Consider the following 17672-nt stretch of genomic DNA (forward strand, 5'->3'; position numbering starts at 1 on the left):
TACAGATTTTAAAGGAATATATAAAACTATCTTTATTTGCAGACATTATTATTGTACTTATAAAAAGCCCTGAAGAATCCACCAAAAAGTCACTAAATATAAGTGAAATATATCAGGGACTCTGACTATAAAACTAGAAAAAAATTAATTGATTTCTATATATAGTTAAATAACTGAACATTGTTTAAATGGTACATTTTAATAGCATAATATATTAAGAAAGAAACTTAGCAAAAAACATACAAGATTGCCACTCTGTCTACTGCAAAATGTTGCTAAGAACTTAGACCCATAAGATGGAGAGACTTCTCATTTTAATGAACATGAAAACAATATTGTCAGTGAGTTAATTCTTCCAAATTAATCTATATATTCAATGTGATATCAAAATCCCAAACATCATTCTTACAGAAATTAAAAGCCAATGCTAAAACACACATGGAAATGTAAAGCAACTCAAATAGCGAAAATAAGTTTATAAAGAACCCTATTAGATGATTTATAGTACCTAGTTATAAGACAAGTAACCAAACCATAGTAATGAAGACATTGTACTATTAGTATAAAGCCATACAAAGGAATAAATGAGTAGTCTAGAAGTAAATCCACGTTAGTTTTCACAAATTGGCAGTGAAATTCAATAGGTATTGAAGGGTAATATCATCAAATGATTCATTACTAGATAAATACTCATGTGGGTAAAAAATGAGATTACTGATATCTCAAACCATACATAAAAATTAGTCAAGAGACTTTCAGTTAAACATAAAGCTGCAACTATAAAAAAAAAAAAAAGCTGCAACTATAAAGTTCTAACTATAGGACAGAGTAGGGGAAAAAAATCCTCAGCAATGTGTGGTTAGGCAAAATTTTCTTAGAAGGCAAAAATCACTAACCATTAAGAAAACAATTAAAAACTAGATTTCCAAGTCAAAAATCTTGTGTATCAAAATGCACAAGACAATGAACAGTCAAAAATAATTGAAGTGTATATACATTTATATATTATATTGTGTGTGAGAGCATGGGAGAGAGGAGGGGAGAGGAAGACACACAAAGGACTGACATTCACAATAGATAAAGAACTTCCACAAGCAACATTTCTTGCCAAAAGATTTGGAACAACATACTTCATGAAAGAGAATATATAACTAGCCAAAATTCTCAAATTTTACTCAAGGAAAGACAAGATAAAATTACATTTAAATACCAATAATATACTCACTAGGATAGCAAAAAAAATTTAAAGTTACAACCAAATATTGAAGAGGATGCAGAGCAAGTGGACCTCTCATATTGCTAGTAGAATGCAAAATGGAACAAGTACTTTGAAAAATGGCTGACTCCAGGTCTGGAACATAAAACGTGCAAAATAATTCTGGAGCATTTTGTTATAACAAAACACAAGGAAAAATGAATCAGTCAACTTAAAGAGGTTATCACTGGCTAAGAAGGGACAGATGTACGTTGCTATCCAGGAGTTTATAACAACAACTCCTTAGTAACTCCTGGAAAATGCTAGGGAACTAGAAAGTGACTTAGAAAATAATGTTAGTGGCACCACTTATTGAAGACGGTGTCTTTCTCCGTTGTATATTCTTGCCTCCTTATCATAAATTAGGTGATCAAAGGTGTCTGGGCTTATTCTTGGACTGTCCATCCTATTCCATTGATCTATATTCCTTTTTTGTATCAGTACCATACTGTTTTTATTACTGTAGCTTATAGTATAGTCTGAAGTCAAGGAGCCTGACTCCTCCGGCTCCATTTTTCTTTCTCAAGATTGCTTTGGTTTTTTGGAGTCAAACAGCCAAAACACATTGGGGTCTTTTGTGTTTCCATACAAATTTTAAAAACGTTTGTTCTAATTCTGTGAAAAATGCTATTGGTAACTTGATAGGGATTGCACTGACTCTGTAGACTTTTTTGGAAAAGTGGACAGTAAAAAAATGAAATGAGAACATTCTCTAACACCATACACAAAAATAAATTCAGAATGGATTAAAAACCTAAATGTAAAACTGAATACCACATAAGTCCTAGAGGAAAATATAGGCAGAACACTCTCTGACATAAATCACAGCATGATTTTTTTTTATCCACCTCTTAGAGTAATGAAAATAAAGCAAAAATAAATAAATGGGATTTAATTAAACTTAAAAGCTTTTACACAACCTAGGAGACCATAAACAAAGGAAAGACAACCCAAAGTGGGAGAAAATATTTACAAAAAAAGGACCCAACGAGGGCTTAACATGCAAAATATACAAAGAGGTTATAAAGCTCAATATATTAAAAAAAAAAACTCAATCAAAAAATTGATGGGAGATCTGAATAGACTTTTCTCTGAAGATGGCTAAAAAGGACATGAAAAGATGTTCAACATTACTAATCACTGGGCTTCCCTGATGGCTCAGACTGTACGGAATCTACCTGCAATGTAGGAGACCCAAGTTTTAAATCAAAACTACATAAGATACCACCTTATAGTGGCTAGAACGGCCATCATCAAAAAAAAATCTACAAACAATAAATGCTGGAAGAGGTGTGAAGAAAAGGGAACTCTCTAATACTGTTGGTGGAAACATAAATTGGCATAGCTACTATGCAGAACGGTATAGAGGTTCCTTAAAAAACTAAAATAGAGCTATCATATGATCCAGAAATTCCATTCCTGGGCATGTATCTGGAGGAAACCATAATTCAATAAGATACATGCACTCCAGTGTTCACTGCAGCACTATTTACAATAGAAAGGACATTGAAACAAATGAAATGTCTATTGACAGATGAATGGGTAAACAAGATGCGGTACATATATACAGTGGAATATTACTAAGCCATAAAAAAGAACAAAATAATGCCATTTGCAGTGACGTGGATAGAGAGATTGTCATACTGAGTGAAATAACTCAGAGAAAGATAAATATCATATGATATTGTTTATATGTGAAATCCAAAAAATAATATAGTACAAATGAACTTATTTACAAAACAGTAAGAGTTACAGATACAGAAAGCAAACTTATGGTTACCTAGGGGAAAGGGGTGAGTAGGGATAAACTGGGAGATTGGGATGGACATACACACACTACTGCATATAGATAAATAACAAGGACCTTCTGTTTAACACAGGGAATTCTATACAATACTCTGTAATGACTTATACAGGAAAAAAATCTTAGAGTGGATATATGTACATGTATAACTGATTCACTTTCTGTACAGGAGACTCACACAACATTGTAAATCACTTACCCCTATAAAAATTAATTTTATAAAGAATGCTAGTAAAGCTTTGTTTTAAAAAAATATATATGGTAGGTAAAAAATCATACATTAAACAGATCCTAAAATGTATCAATTAGTTGATGAGGAAGGATTTCTCTTTATAGAACTATCTAGCTAAAAACTGAGGAATGACAGAATTTTTGAATTACCAATTTATAAATCCTAAGTAACAAATGCACTCAAAGATCATCAGTTCAGTTCAGTCGTTAAGTCGTGTCTGACTCTTTACAACCCCATGAATTGCAGCACACCAGGCCTCCCTGTCCATCACCAACTCATGGAGTTCACTCAAACTCATGTCCAACGAGTCAGTGATGCCATCCAGCCATCTCATCCTCTGTCGTCCCCTTCTCCTCCTGCCCCCAATCCCTCCCAGCATCAGGTTCTTTTCCAATGAGTCAACTCTTCGCATGAGGTGGCCAAATACTGGAGTTTCAGCTTTAGCATCATTCCTTCCAAAGAAATCCCAGGGCTGATCTCCTTCAGAATGGACTCAGTGGCTGCTAATGATCACTTTAAAGAAAACTAAAATGCTAGAAAACATGTACCTCCTAATGGAACTGGAAGCACACATCACCAGTGATGTATGCTTTAAAAGAAAGATCTGAATCTGATCGTGTTTCTAGAAGTAACAACACATAGAGAAACATATTGAATACTGGAGATGGAAAAAATATTCAAATATATATTATGAAAATTATATTGTCTAATGACTCAGTTTCTTCTACAAAAAAAATTACATTAAAAAAAAAACAGATGGGCAGAGAACCTATAAGACTGAGAATCTAATCAACTAACTGCAATATAAAGACCTTATTTGGATTCTATTTAAACAATCCATTTGGAAAAACAATTTAAAAACTTTATCACTTATGTTCAATGATACTAAAGAAATATGATTATTGGTATTATAAATAGTCCTCATTGTTTTAGAAATATACATTTAAATATTTATAAATGAATGTAAATTGTATCTGGGGTTTTCTTTAAAATGATCTGAGCCAGATGTTGCTAATTATAGGGATAACAAGATTGGACATAAGTTGATATTAGCAAAATGGGATGATGTGTACATGGACTCATTTTATTATTCTGTCCTCCATTTCTTCAAAAATAGTTCCAAGTATCTCTAATAATATTTTTAATTATTAAATTTAAGTGTCTTCTCTTTGAAAAGCCAACCTAAAAGGACAAAAATTTACAAGAAAGAGGTGGGCATTCCCCAAATTGGGAGCAAAATGTATAAAAGGCTGCAGATCTGAAACAACATGATATGGAAGGGCCCTAGCTCACAGCTGGCTGTATGGAGAAGACATGAAAGGAACAAAAAATGAATTTGGTACGGTAACATGACTCATAGTCATGCAAAATCATTAGGATTTTAGTCTGTAGAAAAATACTATTCAGTAGAAATACAACACAAGCCACATGAATAAAGTTGTATAGTAGCTATATTAAGTAGTGAAATGAATTTTAAAATTTTTGGATTTGTTCAATTAAACAATGATCAAAATATGTGATCAATTTAAACATTGTTAATGAGATGTATTTTTGTCCTAAATTTTCATGATGTACATTTTACACTTAAAGCACATCTCAGTTCATAATATTTCAAATGTTCCATAGACACAAGAAGCCAGTGACTATCATATTCAGCAGCATATCTGTCAATCTTTTATATGAAAATTCAGAAATCTTCTGCTTTTCATTCTTTCAGTCACCAAATCTACTCCCTGTGACTTTCACTTTCAGAATTTCCAGTGCAGACCCTTGGCCCTAACCTATTTACTCAAGTCCAAGATTATGCGTCTAAACTGTCTACTATACATTGGTAGCTAACATTTACCTCAAAATTGACTCAGACTAAGTTTATCATCTGCCTCCTTCACTTCTACATCTTGCTATAATTACTAGTATCTTGCTCTCTCCCTCTACTCAACCCCTTCTTCTCATTTGATCAGCTAAAAGATTCTAATTCTAATTCAAAAACTTCTCAAAAATTATCTAATTTCCACAGTCCACATATTCCCCCCAAAATTATTAACACCACTCCAAATGAGTCTTTTTCTTTCCTATTTTCCATCATTTGGTCATCCATCAAATATATCCTCCATTATTCCAGAAGAGCACTGTCATGAATTAATATAATATGATAATGATTATGATAATAATAATAATAATGGAGCAGGAGGGGAAGAGGTAGGGAAGGAAAGTGGCAATTTAGTAACAGTAGCGTGGTAGTGATAAAACTAAACTTTTCTCTTTAAACATCTCCCTGTGATCTACAGGATAAAATTAAAAGGCAAATATTGTGTCATAAAGCTTTAAGTGCCCTTGAATAATATTACTCCTTTAAATAAACAGATTTTTACACTATTTGTTTATAAATAAGAAAAGCAAAAACAAATAATTTTTACCTATAATACTAACTAAAGTATAATTCTAGACAAGATACAGTGAAAAGTTGATATAAATATTGTTACACTTATTGTTGTTGTTACACTTAACTAAAGTATACGTGTAAATTCACCAGCTTCTTTAAATTACAGCATCTATCTCATAACAGAGGACTTTAAAAAGCATTAACTCCCTTTATCCTCCATAATTAATCCAGAATATTGGTTGATTAGAATCACACGACTTAGTACATCAGCAGGTAAAGAACATACATCTGCCCCAGTGACAGGATGGCTCCTGATGGTGAGTGCAATCATTAGGTAAACAGACTCAAATGGGAAGCCCTGGGTGAATTACTGGCACAGGCAAAGGAAGGGCAGGATTTATGCCTAGCATGCACAGCTGGAAGTCGAGTGGGTGCAAGGACTAATATATAACGGAAAACCGACTGCCTTATTCTGTTTCATTGAGACTGCCAACTGAAATACATTATTTGACACTGCTCTGCAGAGCCAAATCATTCATCAAGCTGTTTAAAGCTCAGCACACCACCTGTCCATGGACCAGATTCATTTTAAAAAGTAAAAGTTTCCTCAGCCCCATGACAAAAGTAAAGATACTTCCTTTAGAGAGAACAAAAGTTATGTCATCTGTTGCCAACAAAATATGCCACAATACCTGAAATAATAGATGAAAAAAAGGAGACAGAAAATAAAGCATGCCATTCAACTTTTCTAAATGGTGGTAAAAGGCACAACAAAAAAGGGGTCATCTAATACATCACAAAGTGGGAAAATGTGTTTTCCAGGAGTTTCAAATTTTAGAAATTCTATTAAACCCATAATTTCAGGGTAACATTTTATACCTTCATTATTAATTTCCAGATTCTTGCTTTGTATGATTATTAGACACAATGAAGGCGGGTAAAATAGAACTCATCTTCAAAATAGTTAATATATCTAAAGCCTTTTTGTAGCAGTAGCAGTATTATCTTTAAACATTTTTATTCTTTTGAACTTTCTTACCCATTATGGAATTCTGGGAACAGAGTTATTTTTAATTCTAGTGACAGACTCCTCCTTCTAGCTGAACTCAGAAAAATGTGAACAGTTTTGTAACAGTCTGTCAAATAAGATTTTTTTATTTGGAGCTAATTTGCTTCACTTAAGCATACTTTTTCTTTTCTAGGAGTACATCAACAAATATCTTTTACAGAAATCATTGCAAGCTCATAAGTTCTTGATAATTGACAACTGGTTGGGTGAAAGCATTATTGGGAATCCTTAGATAAAATTTTGGGAGAGGCCTGGACCACATGCAGTCACTGAGGAAAGAGGCTTAGATTTTTAAATTTTAATTGAAATATAATTTACAGTGTTGTGTTAGTTTCAGGTTTATAGCAAAGAGATTCAGATATAGGTATACTTCCTTTTTAGATTCTTTTCCATTACAGGTTATTAAAGATATTGATAATAGTTCCCTGTGCTACATGCTTTAATAGTAAAAAGTGATTCTAGAGAAGGATTAAAGACATTCATATTATACTGATACATCGAAAAGTTAACATACCTTTCACTACGGCAAGGACTTTATTAGATCTGAATGTAGCAACCTGCATAAATATCAAAAGCATAATGTTGAATTAAAAAAAATCAAGATAAATACCAATATATAAAAGCATGATTTATATAAATGTTTAAAGCCACACAAAACAACACGGCATATGCTTCTGAAATGAAAGTCACTCAGTCGTGTCTGATTCTTTGCGACATCATGGACTGTAGCCCACCAGTTTCCTCCAACCATGGATTTTTCCAGACAAGTATGCTGGAGTGGGCTGCCATTCCTTTCTCCACATGCAATTTTAAGTCTATCAAAAAAACTGAAAATTAGACATTTTCAAGAGTTACAGAGAGAGTTATTACTAAGTTAAGCCAAAGCCTTGCCTCCTTCTTATTGTATCTTTCATGTATTTTTTAAATCTAAAGACAGGGAATATTTCATGCAAAGATGGGAAAAATAAAGATCAGAAATGGAATGGATCTAACAGTAGAAGATACTAAGAAGAGGTGGCAAGAATATACTGAACTATATAAAAAAGATTTCAGTGACCCAGATAACCATGATGGTATGATCACTCGCCTAGAGCCAGACATCCTGGAGTGTGAAGTCAAGTGGGCCTCTGGAAACATCATTATAAACAAAGATAGTGGAGGTGATGGAATTCCAGCTGAATTATTTCAAATCCTAAAAGATAATACCGTTAAAGTGCTACACTCATTATGCCAACAAATTTGGAAAACTCAGCAGTGGCCACAGGACTGTAAACAGTCAGTTTTCATTCCAATCCCAGAGAAGGGCAAAGCCAAAGAATGTTCAAACTACCACACAATTCCACTCATTTCACATGCTAGAAAAGTAATGCTCAAAATTCTCCAAGCTAGGCTTCAACAGTACATGAACCGAGATGTTCAACAGTATGTGAACACTTTCAGATGTTCAAATTCTATTTAGAAAAGGCAGAGGAACCAGAGATCAAATGCCAACCTCCGTTGGATCATAGAAAAAGCACGAGAATTCCAGAAAAAACATCTACTTCTGCTTTATTGACTACACTAAAGCCTTTGACTATGTGGATAACAACAAAGTATGGAAAATTCTTCAAGAGATGTTAATACCAGACCACCTTACCTGCCTCCTAAGAAACCTGTATGCAGGTCAAGAAGCAACAGTTAGAACCAGACATGGAACAATGGACTGGTTCCAAATTGGGAAGGAGTACATCAAGGCTGTATATTGTCACCTTGCCTATTAAACTTATTTGTAGAGTACATCATGCAAAATGCTGAGCCAGATGACTCACAAGGTGGAATCAACATTGCCAGGAGAAATATGAATTACCTCAAATATGGAGATGACACCACCCTTAAAGAGCCTCTTGATGAAAGTGAAAGAAGAGAGTGAAAAAAGCTGGCTTAAAACTCAACATTCAAAAAACAAAGATCATGGCATCCGGTCTCATCACTTCATGGCAAATGGGTGAGAAAACAATGGAAATAGTGACAGACTTTATTTTCTTCAGTTCCAAAATCACTGCGGATGGTGACTGCAGCCATGAAATTAAAAGACACTATCTCCAAACCAGTCAGTCCTAAAGGAAATCAATCCTGAATATTCATTGGAAGAACTGATTCTGAAGCTGAAGCTCCAGTACTTTGGCCACCTGATATGAAGAAGCAACTCATTGGAAAAGACCCTGATGCTGAAAAGGATTGAAGGCAGGAGAAGAAGGGGGCAACAAAGGATGAGATGGTTGGATGGCATCACCAACTTAATGGATTGAACAAGTTCTAGGAGTTGGTGAAGGACAGGGAAGCCTGGCGTGCTGCAGTCCATGGGGCCCCAAAGAGTTGGACATGACTGAGCAACTGAACAACAAAGACAAGAAATCAAGTAAAAATTATGACTGTATAGTTATTTGTGACAGTCAAACAGGAAGAAGTCAATGAAGTAAGTTCCTTCTCATCAGGTGTAGCAGAACATGTTGAAAAAAATCCACAGCGTATCAATTCTTGGAAGCAAAAGAAAAAAAATGAATAGTGAAACATTGAAATATGAGATGTAAAGCAAATATATTTCAAAGCAAATACTAAGACAGACTTTTATCTCTTCCAGGTAGTACGGGCTTGGTAAAACTGATTCAGGAAGAGTTGTAATAAGGGAAAAGAACACAGTACATTAAAGAATGAACCATATCATTTGAGAGAGAATATAAGAAGTCTAGTAAGTCTTTGGAAGAACTAAAAGGTGACATACATACAATTCCCAAACCCAGTTCATATAGAAACCGTACTTCTATAAAATGCAAAAGATCTTAGAGTTTCTTGGCATAGTGCTAATTCAGCTAATTTTCATCCTTAGCCAACATCCTCTAAACATTACTGTCTCATCTTTGTACTTATTTGAATTTTCACCAAAAAAAAAAAAGTATTTTATTAGAAATATAAATCTTAGGTCCTTCCTTCTCTGTTCTCACAGCGGTGAAGCCTGTAGAGTCGGGGTGGCATTCAGTTCCCCCACCCTGCTTTCCCCTTACCTCCCCCACCTTCCACTGCAGGATGTGCGTGAGCACATGAGGTTGGGGGCTGGTTGCTCGTGCAGGCGACGTTTGGGTGCTCGTGTGCACATGTGCAAGCAAAATGTCTAAAGCCACAGGGAAAATGGTGGAAAATGCACTGTTGCCATTGCCAGAAAAAGCGATTTATGGCTCTGTTCTTTTCTTAAGCTCCCAATTTGGCTTCATACTGGATCTTGTGTGGGCTTTTATTCCTAAATCTTGGCTAACCTCCTTAGGCTTAACTTATTGGCCTCAAAAGTATTGGGCCGTTGCTCTGCCTGTGTACCTCCTCATTACCGTAGTCATCGGTTACATCCTCTTATTTGGAACAAACATGATGAGTAGCTCTCCACTCGACTCCATTCATACTATCACAGATAACTATGCCAAAAACCAACAGCAGAAGAAAGACCAAGTAGAGGCCATCCCAGCACTGAGAGATATTCCCATTAGTGAAGTAAACCAAATGTTCTTTCTTCCAGCCGAATAACTTTCCACCAAAAACTTAATTGTATGTGGACTAATACCAAACATTTATTATAAATTTTGACATAAAGATTTGACCATACTAATTTTGACTATCTTTCTGATTAATATCCAGTATTGAAATGTAAAAAAAAAAATGTAGATTGAACTTCTTTTATATTAAGTTCTATTAATATTATAAATGTTATCAAATAGTAGTTACTAATGGACAGAATAAATAAAATACTGCACTACCATATGGCAAAAAAAAAAGAAATATACATCTTAAAAGTATTTATTGAAGACAGCACTAATTACAAGATAAACAAATAACTGACAGTGAATTGTTTGGAAATACATTTGGAAGTTGCACATTCTTTTCCAATAATGAGAAATGCACATGAAACTTGATTTTTAGCTATTTGAAAGTCCTATCACAAGTCTCTCCTAACCAGAGGGCAGGACCTCTGCTGCTCTGATAAAATTATTCCTCACATATCTTCTACCACAGTGCTGTTTATGCAAGAAAACAGTATTACAGCTAGTTTTGTGATGGTCTTCCTGGGCAGGCATCATACCAGAGTGGATCCTGATGAATGGATGTTTTCAGCAAAATATAACCATTCTTTATTCTTTAATGATTGGGAAAACAGCAGTTTCCGCTCTGGTGGTCAGAGAGAGAATGATTTCAAGCCTTTTTAAATGTGTTGAGGTATTGGATCTGCAAGCTGAGTCAATACAAAACCACTTCAGCATGGTGGTATAGTCATCAACACATTAAGCAATGATTACTTCTCATACTTTCTGTGACTTGTTATTTGCTTCTTCAGAAACTACTTTTGAACACTTAATACAGAGCAGTGAATATTATCACCAACAATGCACAAAAGTTCTTTTTCTTCTACAAGAAAAACTTGAGGTGAGAATTATGATTGAACAGCATGTTTACAATTTTGTGAGAACCAGAATAAATTCATGGTAACAGTTTTCAATATTACAGTTCTTCTTTTCTGTTATTCCTCTGTAATCATAATAGATTTCTAGTTCAACCATCATGTTTAGACAAAAAATAATTCTTTAGATATCATGCAACATAATGTAGACACAGGTTCAACAAATACATGTTGGATTAAAAACTTATAAATGTTAGTGCCTATAGGTGGGATGAAATGAAATAATGCTTTTCTTAGTAGTCTCAAAAGTAGCTCAGATGACTCAAACTGATACAACTTCACTGATTTGTTAAACTCCATATAAAATTATCCTAACTATACTTAGCATGCTGGTTCAAAATAGGAAAAGGAGTACGTCAAGGCTGTATATTGTCACCCTGTTTATTTAACTTATATGCAGAGTACATCATGAGAAACGCTGGACTGGAAGAAACACAAACTGGAATCAAGATTGCCGGGAGAAATATCAATAACTTCAGATATGCAGATGACACCACCCTTATGGCAGAAAGTGAAGAGGAACTAAAAAGCCTCTTGATGAAAGTGAAAGTGGAGAGTGAAAAAGTTGGCTTAAAGCTCAACATTCAGAAAATGAAGATGATGGCATCCGGTCCCACCACTTCATGGGAAATAGATGGGGAAACAGTGGAAACAGTGTCAGACTTTATTTTTCTGGGCTCCAAAATCACTGCAGATGGTGACTGCAGCCATGAAATTAAAAGACGCTTACTCCTTGGAAAGAAAGTTATGACCAACCTAGATAGCATATTGAAAAGCAGAGACATTACTTTGCCAACAAAGGTTCGTCTAGTCAAGGCTATGGTTTTTCCTGTGGTCATGTATGGGTGTGAGAGTTGGACTGTGAAGAAGGCTGAGCGCCAAAGAATTGATGCTTTTGAACTGTGGTGTTGGAGAAGACTCTTGAGAGTCCCTTGGACTGCAAGGAGATCCAACCAGTCCATTCTGAAGGAGATGAGCCCTGGGATTTCTTTGGAAGGAATGTGCTAAAGCTGAAACTCCAGTACTTTGGCCACCTCATGTGAAGAGTTGACTCATTGGAAAAGACTCTGATGCTGGGAGGGATTGGGGGCAAGAGGAGAAGGGGACAACAGAGGATGAGATGGCTGGATGGCATCACTGACTCAATGGACGTGAGTCTGAGTGAAATCCGGGAGTTGGTGATGGACAGGGAGGCCTGGCGTGCTGCGATTCATGGGGTCTCAAAGAGTTGGACACGACTGAGCGACTGATCTGATCTGATCTGATACTTAGCATGCAAATGTTAATAAAATGGCATAGATAAAAGGTAAAAATAACTTTTACAGATGTAAGTTTTATCATCATCACTATATACTTACTTGGTTGCCAATCTTATGCACTTTTCTATGTAGCGGACCAACAAATAAGCTTTAAAAAAATGAATTAAAAGAATGTGGCTGAAGGTGAGGTCTCTGTTCTTACTCCACCGAAGCATGGCAATTATCCAATTCACGTGGCAATTTCATGTCCAAGAGTTTACGCAATATAAGCTCATTAACAAATTATAGCTAACAAGTGCTCAGAGGTAAGTCATAAAATAAATGGGCTCATTGTGATCGGATCTTACCTTTTAGAAAGGTTCTTACTTATTTTGAGAATTTCAACTGAAGTAGTTAATAATGTTATATATGAGAGCCCTCAAAACAATTCACTTTTTAATCTCCACTTTCATAACTAAAATATCAAGATGATTTTTTCTTCATCTTAAGTCTCAGCATTATCAGCATCCTTCCTTACCCTAATATAGTATTGCTTTTGTTTGTCAGGCAAAAATGAACATTCATTAGTCGACATTTATTTTGATAATTAAGCATTAAGATAATACTGTATTAAATTTTTAAGGTATGATTGTTTGACATTTCCCAAGAAAACCTTTCCTCACTAAGAAAAAAAAATCTGCTTAGTTCCCCAAATAGCTTTAAATATATATAATAAAAAATATGTAATTTATTATGTTTTTTGTTTGTTTATGAGGAGACCCAGATGTTCATGTTCATGAATCAGTATTATGCTATGTGCTGTAAAAGAGATTAAGAGAAATAAAATATTCTAAATTACTGAAATGAACTTTTAATCTAGCAAAGCAATAAAAATGATTCACCAATAACAGCAATACAATGTAAAATGGGAATATATAACAGGTATTATCTTGAGGAGCTCAGGGAAAAAGTATTAAGAAGTGATAAAATATAACTTAAAAAATACCATATGAGTTTCATCAGGAAACAATATCAACCAAAAGGGAAATGAGAAAAAGATACAAAGAAGTGAGAAAATAAAGACTATTTGGGGGGAATATTCAATAACACTATTGAACCTAAGTGCAAGGTGTACAGAAGGAAATGGTGTGAGGTGAGCCTGGAAAGATAATCCTAGTTTTTTAGAAGAAAGGACTCAGACACAATGGTGTACATAATGGGGATTCATTAAGAGTAGGATATGGTTTGTGTATTTTGGGATGTATGGAGTTTGGGGTGAACGTGGGCTTGAGAGAGATGTTTTGTGCTACAGGAAAAGCCACTCTGGAACTATGAATAGCTGAAGGTCACAATAAATATCTGGGAATCATCCAGACAAGCCCGCAGGCATTATTGTTTTAGATTATATTTTCAAAGAACTTCAGAAATGTACATATTCATTAAAGACAGGAATATAAATAAACTCAGGAATTAAGCGATCAATTTGTTTGGAGGAGACACTGATTCATCTAAGGAAGTGAACAGATTAGAATTCAGCATTTTCCCAGAGCTGCATTTGGACCATATGCTGACTCTTTAGGCACTTGTCTGCTGTAAAATCTACTTTCTCAAATTAATTTACATGAAAATGTTTTATTGAATTTGCTTGAGGGGAAAATGTGTATTTTAAGATTGATATCAAACATCTGGCTTAAATTTTCAGGAATTCTCTTAATTATAGCACATTATAAGGTACTTTACCCTGAAATGAATGGACATTTTATGTCTTTGGAGATTTCCTAAATTGTACCCAAAATAGTTTTTGCTAAATACTCTTTACTGCTCAATTACTCTTGATTCCACAGATTACTCTTTGCATGTCTTCTATTTTGTGTTCATTCTATGGGATGAGAATGTTGTTCTTGCCTTTTAGTGTGGCATTGATGTTAGGAACATTGATACATTTTTTAAAGCAGGTTTCTTTTTTCCTACAATATTGATAAAGTTTCATGCTCTTACCATAGTTAAACTATTGCCCAGTATTTATCTCTCTTGTTAATACTCTAATCTCTATGTTACCTACAGAGAGAGCTTAGCATCTGGGGTATTTATCATTGCTTGGCAAGAAGGTCTGAAGTAATCTTGTATTTTTCAAATAAACATTGTTATTAAAAGATAAGACACTTTCTTGGGCTTCCGCTGTGGCTCAGCTGATAAAGAATCCACCTGCAATGTGGGAGACCTGGGTTCGATCCCTGAGTTGGGAAGATTCCCTGGAGAAGGGAAAAGCTACCCATTCCAGTATTCTGGCCTGGAGAATTCCATGGGTTGTACAGAACATGGGGTCGCAAAGAGTCGGACACGACTGAGTGACTTTCATTTTCATACTTTCTTAATCCCAGTTCCCTATGAACAGAGCCAATAGGTGCCAATTCTGCATGGTGCAACCCAAGGCAGCCAAAGTAAGTGAAAAAAGCAAGTGAGGCATAAAAGAAGAAAGAGACACACATGCACGCTCAGGTTGACAACAGCTTCTCAAGACACAGCGAGCTGTTTGATCTCCTAGACAGCTTCCAGAGTAGCACAGAGGACTTACTCTGTTGGTCATATCCTCTATATACTTATTTTTGTCTATTTTTCTATTAGTTACAAGCAAAGATGTGTTTAAATATCCCATGATAATTATGTGTTTGTGCACTTCTTTTCACTTTTTCTATTTTTCCCTTTACTGTATCTTAAGCTATATTACTTAATGTCTGGGATATTATATACTTGTTGGCTGAGATGGTCTTCTTTCTCTCCTGACTTTGACCTTGTAACTCCTTGATGCTCTGGTATTTCTGAACTCCTTCAAGAAATTTTTTATGTTTTGTCCATTTTCTCTACTTGTTCTCAACAGGAACTTTGGTTTAAAACAACTTAGTCCACTATCTCTAGAAATGGAATTTGTAAAATATATTCACTCTTTATTCTACCAAAAGTTAAAAGAAAGCAACTTTAAAGATCATTCAACTTTGATGCTTTCAGGGGTGGAGGGAGTACAAAATAATAAACTGAATAGGACTTTTAGGCTTTTTAGACCTACAAAGCAAACTAAGTATTCCAAAATATAGTAAAAGAAAAAGCTAAGCAACATAGTTCAACGAATTTCTTAAAAATTTATATTTGACTGTTACACAACTAAAAATGTTTTAATAATTGTCAAAACTATCACTGTCTTAGATTTTGGTTCTTCAGTATATTTCAAATTTTCTATCACTCTTAAGAAAGAAAATGAGTTCTGGAGAACTGGTATACCAGGCTAGAACTTCCTAGTGAATGCTTTCTGATTCATTACACTTTCTTGGAGGAAGAAAGAATTAATCAGTTCTTTAATTTGTAAGCTTTTCATTTTATCAGATGCCTGATAAAATATGCATCTAATTTCCTTTAATACACATATTAAATATTAAGGAGAAAAGAAACACATTGCCATATAAACTTGAGAAAACAATTCTCAGCAATTATAGGAGTTAATTTATGTGCCCACAAATTTTACTAAGTACTTACATGAATGCCCAAGGTCAAGGAGGTGAAGTGTACGTTTCTGGGCCATTAAACCCTATCCCTTCTAAATAGATCACAATTAGAAAAACACCTGTGCTGCACATTGGGCCATGCCACTGTGAAATGGTGTGTTCAAATGATTCCTAGTTCTCCATGACAATAATCTAGCAATAGAAGCAGAGCACTTGACACAGGTACTTCCCAATATCATCACAATTATGGGCCTTCCATTACAACATGAACACTTTAAGTTACAAACAGATGACACAGCTATCAGCATGAAGATGTCAATCTGGAAATTTCATGATAGAATACAAATATACAGCAGAAACAAGATTTTCTGGTTTTAATATATTTTTTCAGTAATATTTTAATATATAAAAATAGCATTTTTATCTAGTAGATGTGCACATTACTGGTTATACCTTTGTGAACACTTACAAATCTAAAAAGAGTGAAGTGAAAATTTAAAACATCATCAAATAAAACCAATACCCAGCTTAGTAAAACAACACTTTCTTCCATTAATTCTGCCATCAAGAAAAATATGTGAATAATTCCTTAAACTGGTATTTTCATACCAATAAAAGAAAATGATTTAGAGTTAAAAACTAAAATTAAGAAATATGTAGAGTATAACAAAAATATATTAACCTTAACTATGATAGTTAATTAGAAAAAAACAAATGACTCAGTTTTTGATAAATACCAATCATGGCAACTGTGTGTGTGTTCCATCAAGACTACCAGCAAAGATTTACAAATGCAGACCTTTAGTAAAACTCCAAAGGAACAGTGAGCCTTGTAATTCAAACATATATGCATGCATGCATATGCACACACAGGCAAGCGACATTAAGACCATAGCTTTTTCTAAAGTTGGAGATCTAAGAACTGATTGAGTAGGAAGATTGTCCTTAATGAATAAAAATGGAAAAACATAAACACAATCTTTTCAACAAAACAGGAATGGAGTGGCAGAATCCATGATTACAGGCTTCAAGCATGTAGTTTGCTTTGCAAAAAAAAAAAATTTACCTTTATAATGCAATTTTTTTTTTATAATGCAATTTTTAAACTGAGGGTTTTGAGAATGTTAAGTTTGCAATGATCAAATATCACTGTTGGCTAACTTCCTCTGCCATGGTGGGGGGAGTGTTGAGGGTTGTCAAAAAAGAAGCTAAAAACAGGGCAGAGGCAGTAACTGTAACCAAAGAATAAGGCACCTGATCAAACTTCCAAACAGTAATATTAAGAGCAAATAAATTATAACTAACATAATATTGTATGTCAACTGTATTTCACTTTAAAAGAGCAAATATGTTATGCAAAGGAAGATTAATATTCTACCTAATAATTTTTTCCCCACAGAGTAAAGCTGAGTAGACAAAAATAAATGATCAGAAAGGCTGACCTATACAATCCATGGAATTCTCCAGGCCAAAATACTGGAGTGGGTAGCCTTTCCCTTCTCCTGGGGATCTTCCCAACCCAGGGATCGAACCCAGGTCTCCCATTATAGGTGGATTCTTTACCAGTTTAGCCACCAGGGAAGCCCCTTTTCCACCTTACTACCTGCCTTTTCTGGATTGTCTCCTGTCTTACTGCACACCTCTTGAGTATTCAATGTCCTTGATGAATGGACTGAATAAGAAATTTCAATGGTATATAAACAGGGATATAATT

General features: G+C 34.6%; 1 protein-coding gene and 1 long non-coding RNA gene across 16 annotated transcripts in view; one reads left to right on the forward strand and one right to left on the reverse strand.

Annotated features, from left to right (window-relative positions):
* LOC123330649 overlaps positions 1–17672 on the reverse strand; it is a 443928-nt gene that overhangs the window by 311222 nt on the left and 115034 nt on the right. For 13 of the 15 annotated variants that reach the window (XR_006546723.2, XR_006546725.2, XR_006546717.2 and 10 more), the window contains exon 4: positions 7258–7300. The exons of the other annotated variants lie outside the window; for them this stretch is intronic. This is a non-coding gene — a long non-coding RNA (uncharacterized LOC123330649). The remainder of the gene's footprint in view (positions 1–7257; positions 7301–17672) is intronic. 15 annotated transcript variants of the gene reach the window in all.
* On the forward strand, positions 9888–10994 carry LOC102402985 (phosphatidylinositol N-acetylglucosaminyltransferase subunit P-like). The gene has a single exon (XM_045163659.1). The coding sequence runs from the start codon at positions 9888–9890 to the stop codon at positions 10293–10295; it is 408 nt and encodes a 135-aa protein (XP_045019594.1). The 3' UTR covers positions 10296–10994.

Source organism: Bubalus bubalis, chromosome 2 (genome assembly GCF_019923935.1).
Source record: "Bubalus bubalis isolate 160015118507 breed Murrah chromosome 2, NDDB_SH_1, whole genome shotgun sequence".
Lineage (NCBI taxonomy): Eukaryota > Metazoa > Chordata > Mammalia > Artiodactyla > Bovidae > Bubalus > Bubalus bubalis.

Bases quoted from the DNA above. Each gene is read 5' to 3' on its own strand.
- LOC102402985 (XM_045163659.1), top strand. From the start codon at position 9,888: ATGTCTAAAGCCACAGGGAAAATGGTGGAAAATGCACTGTTGCCATTG.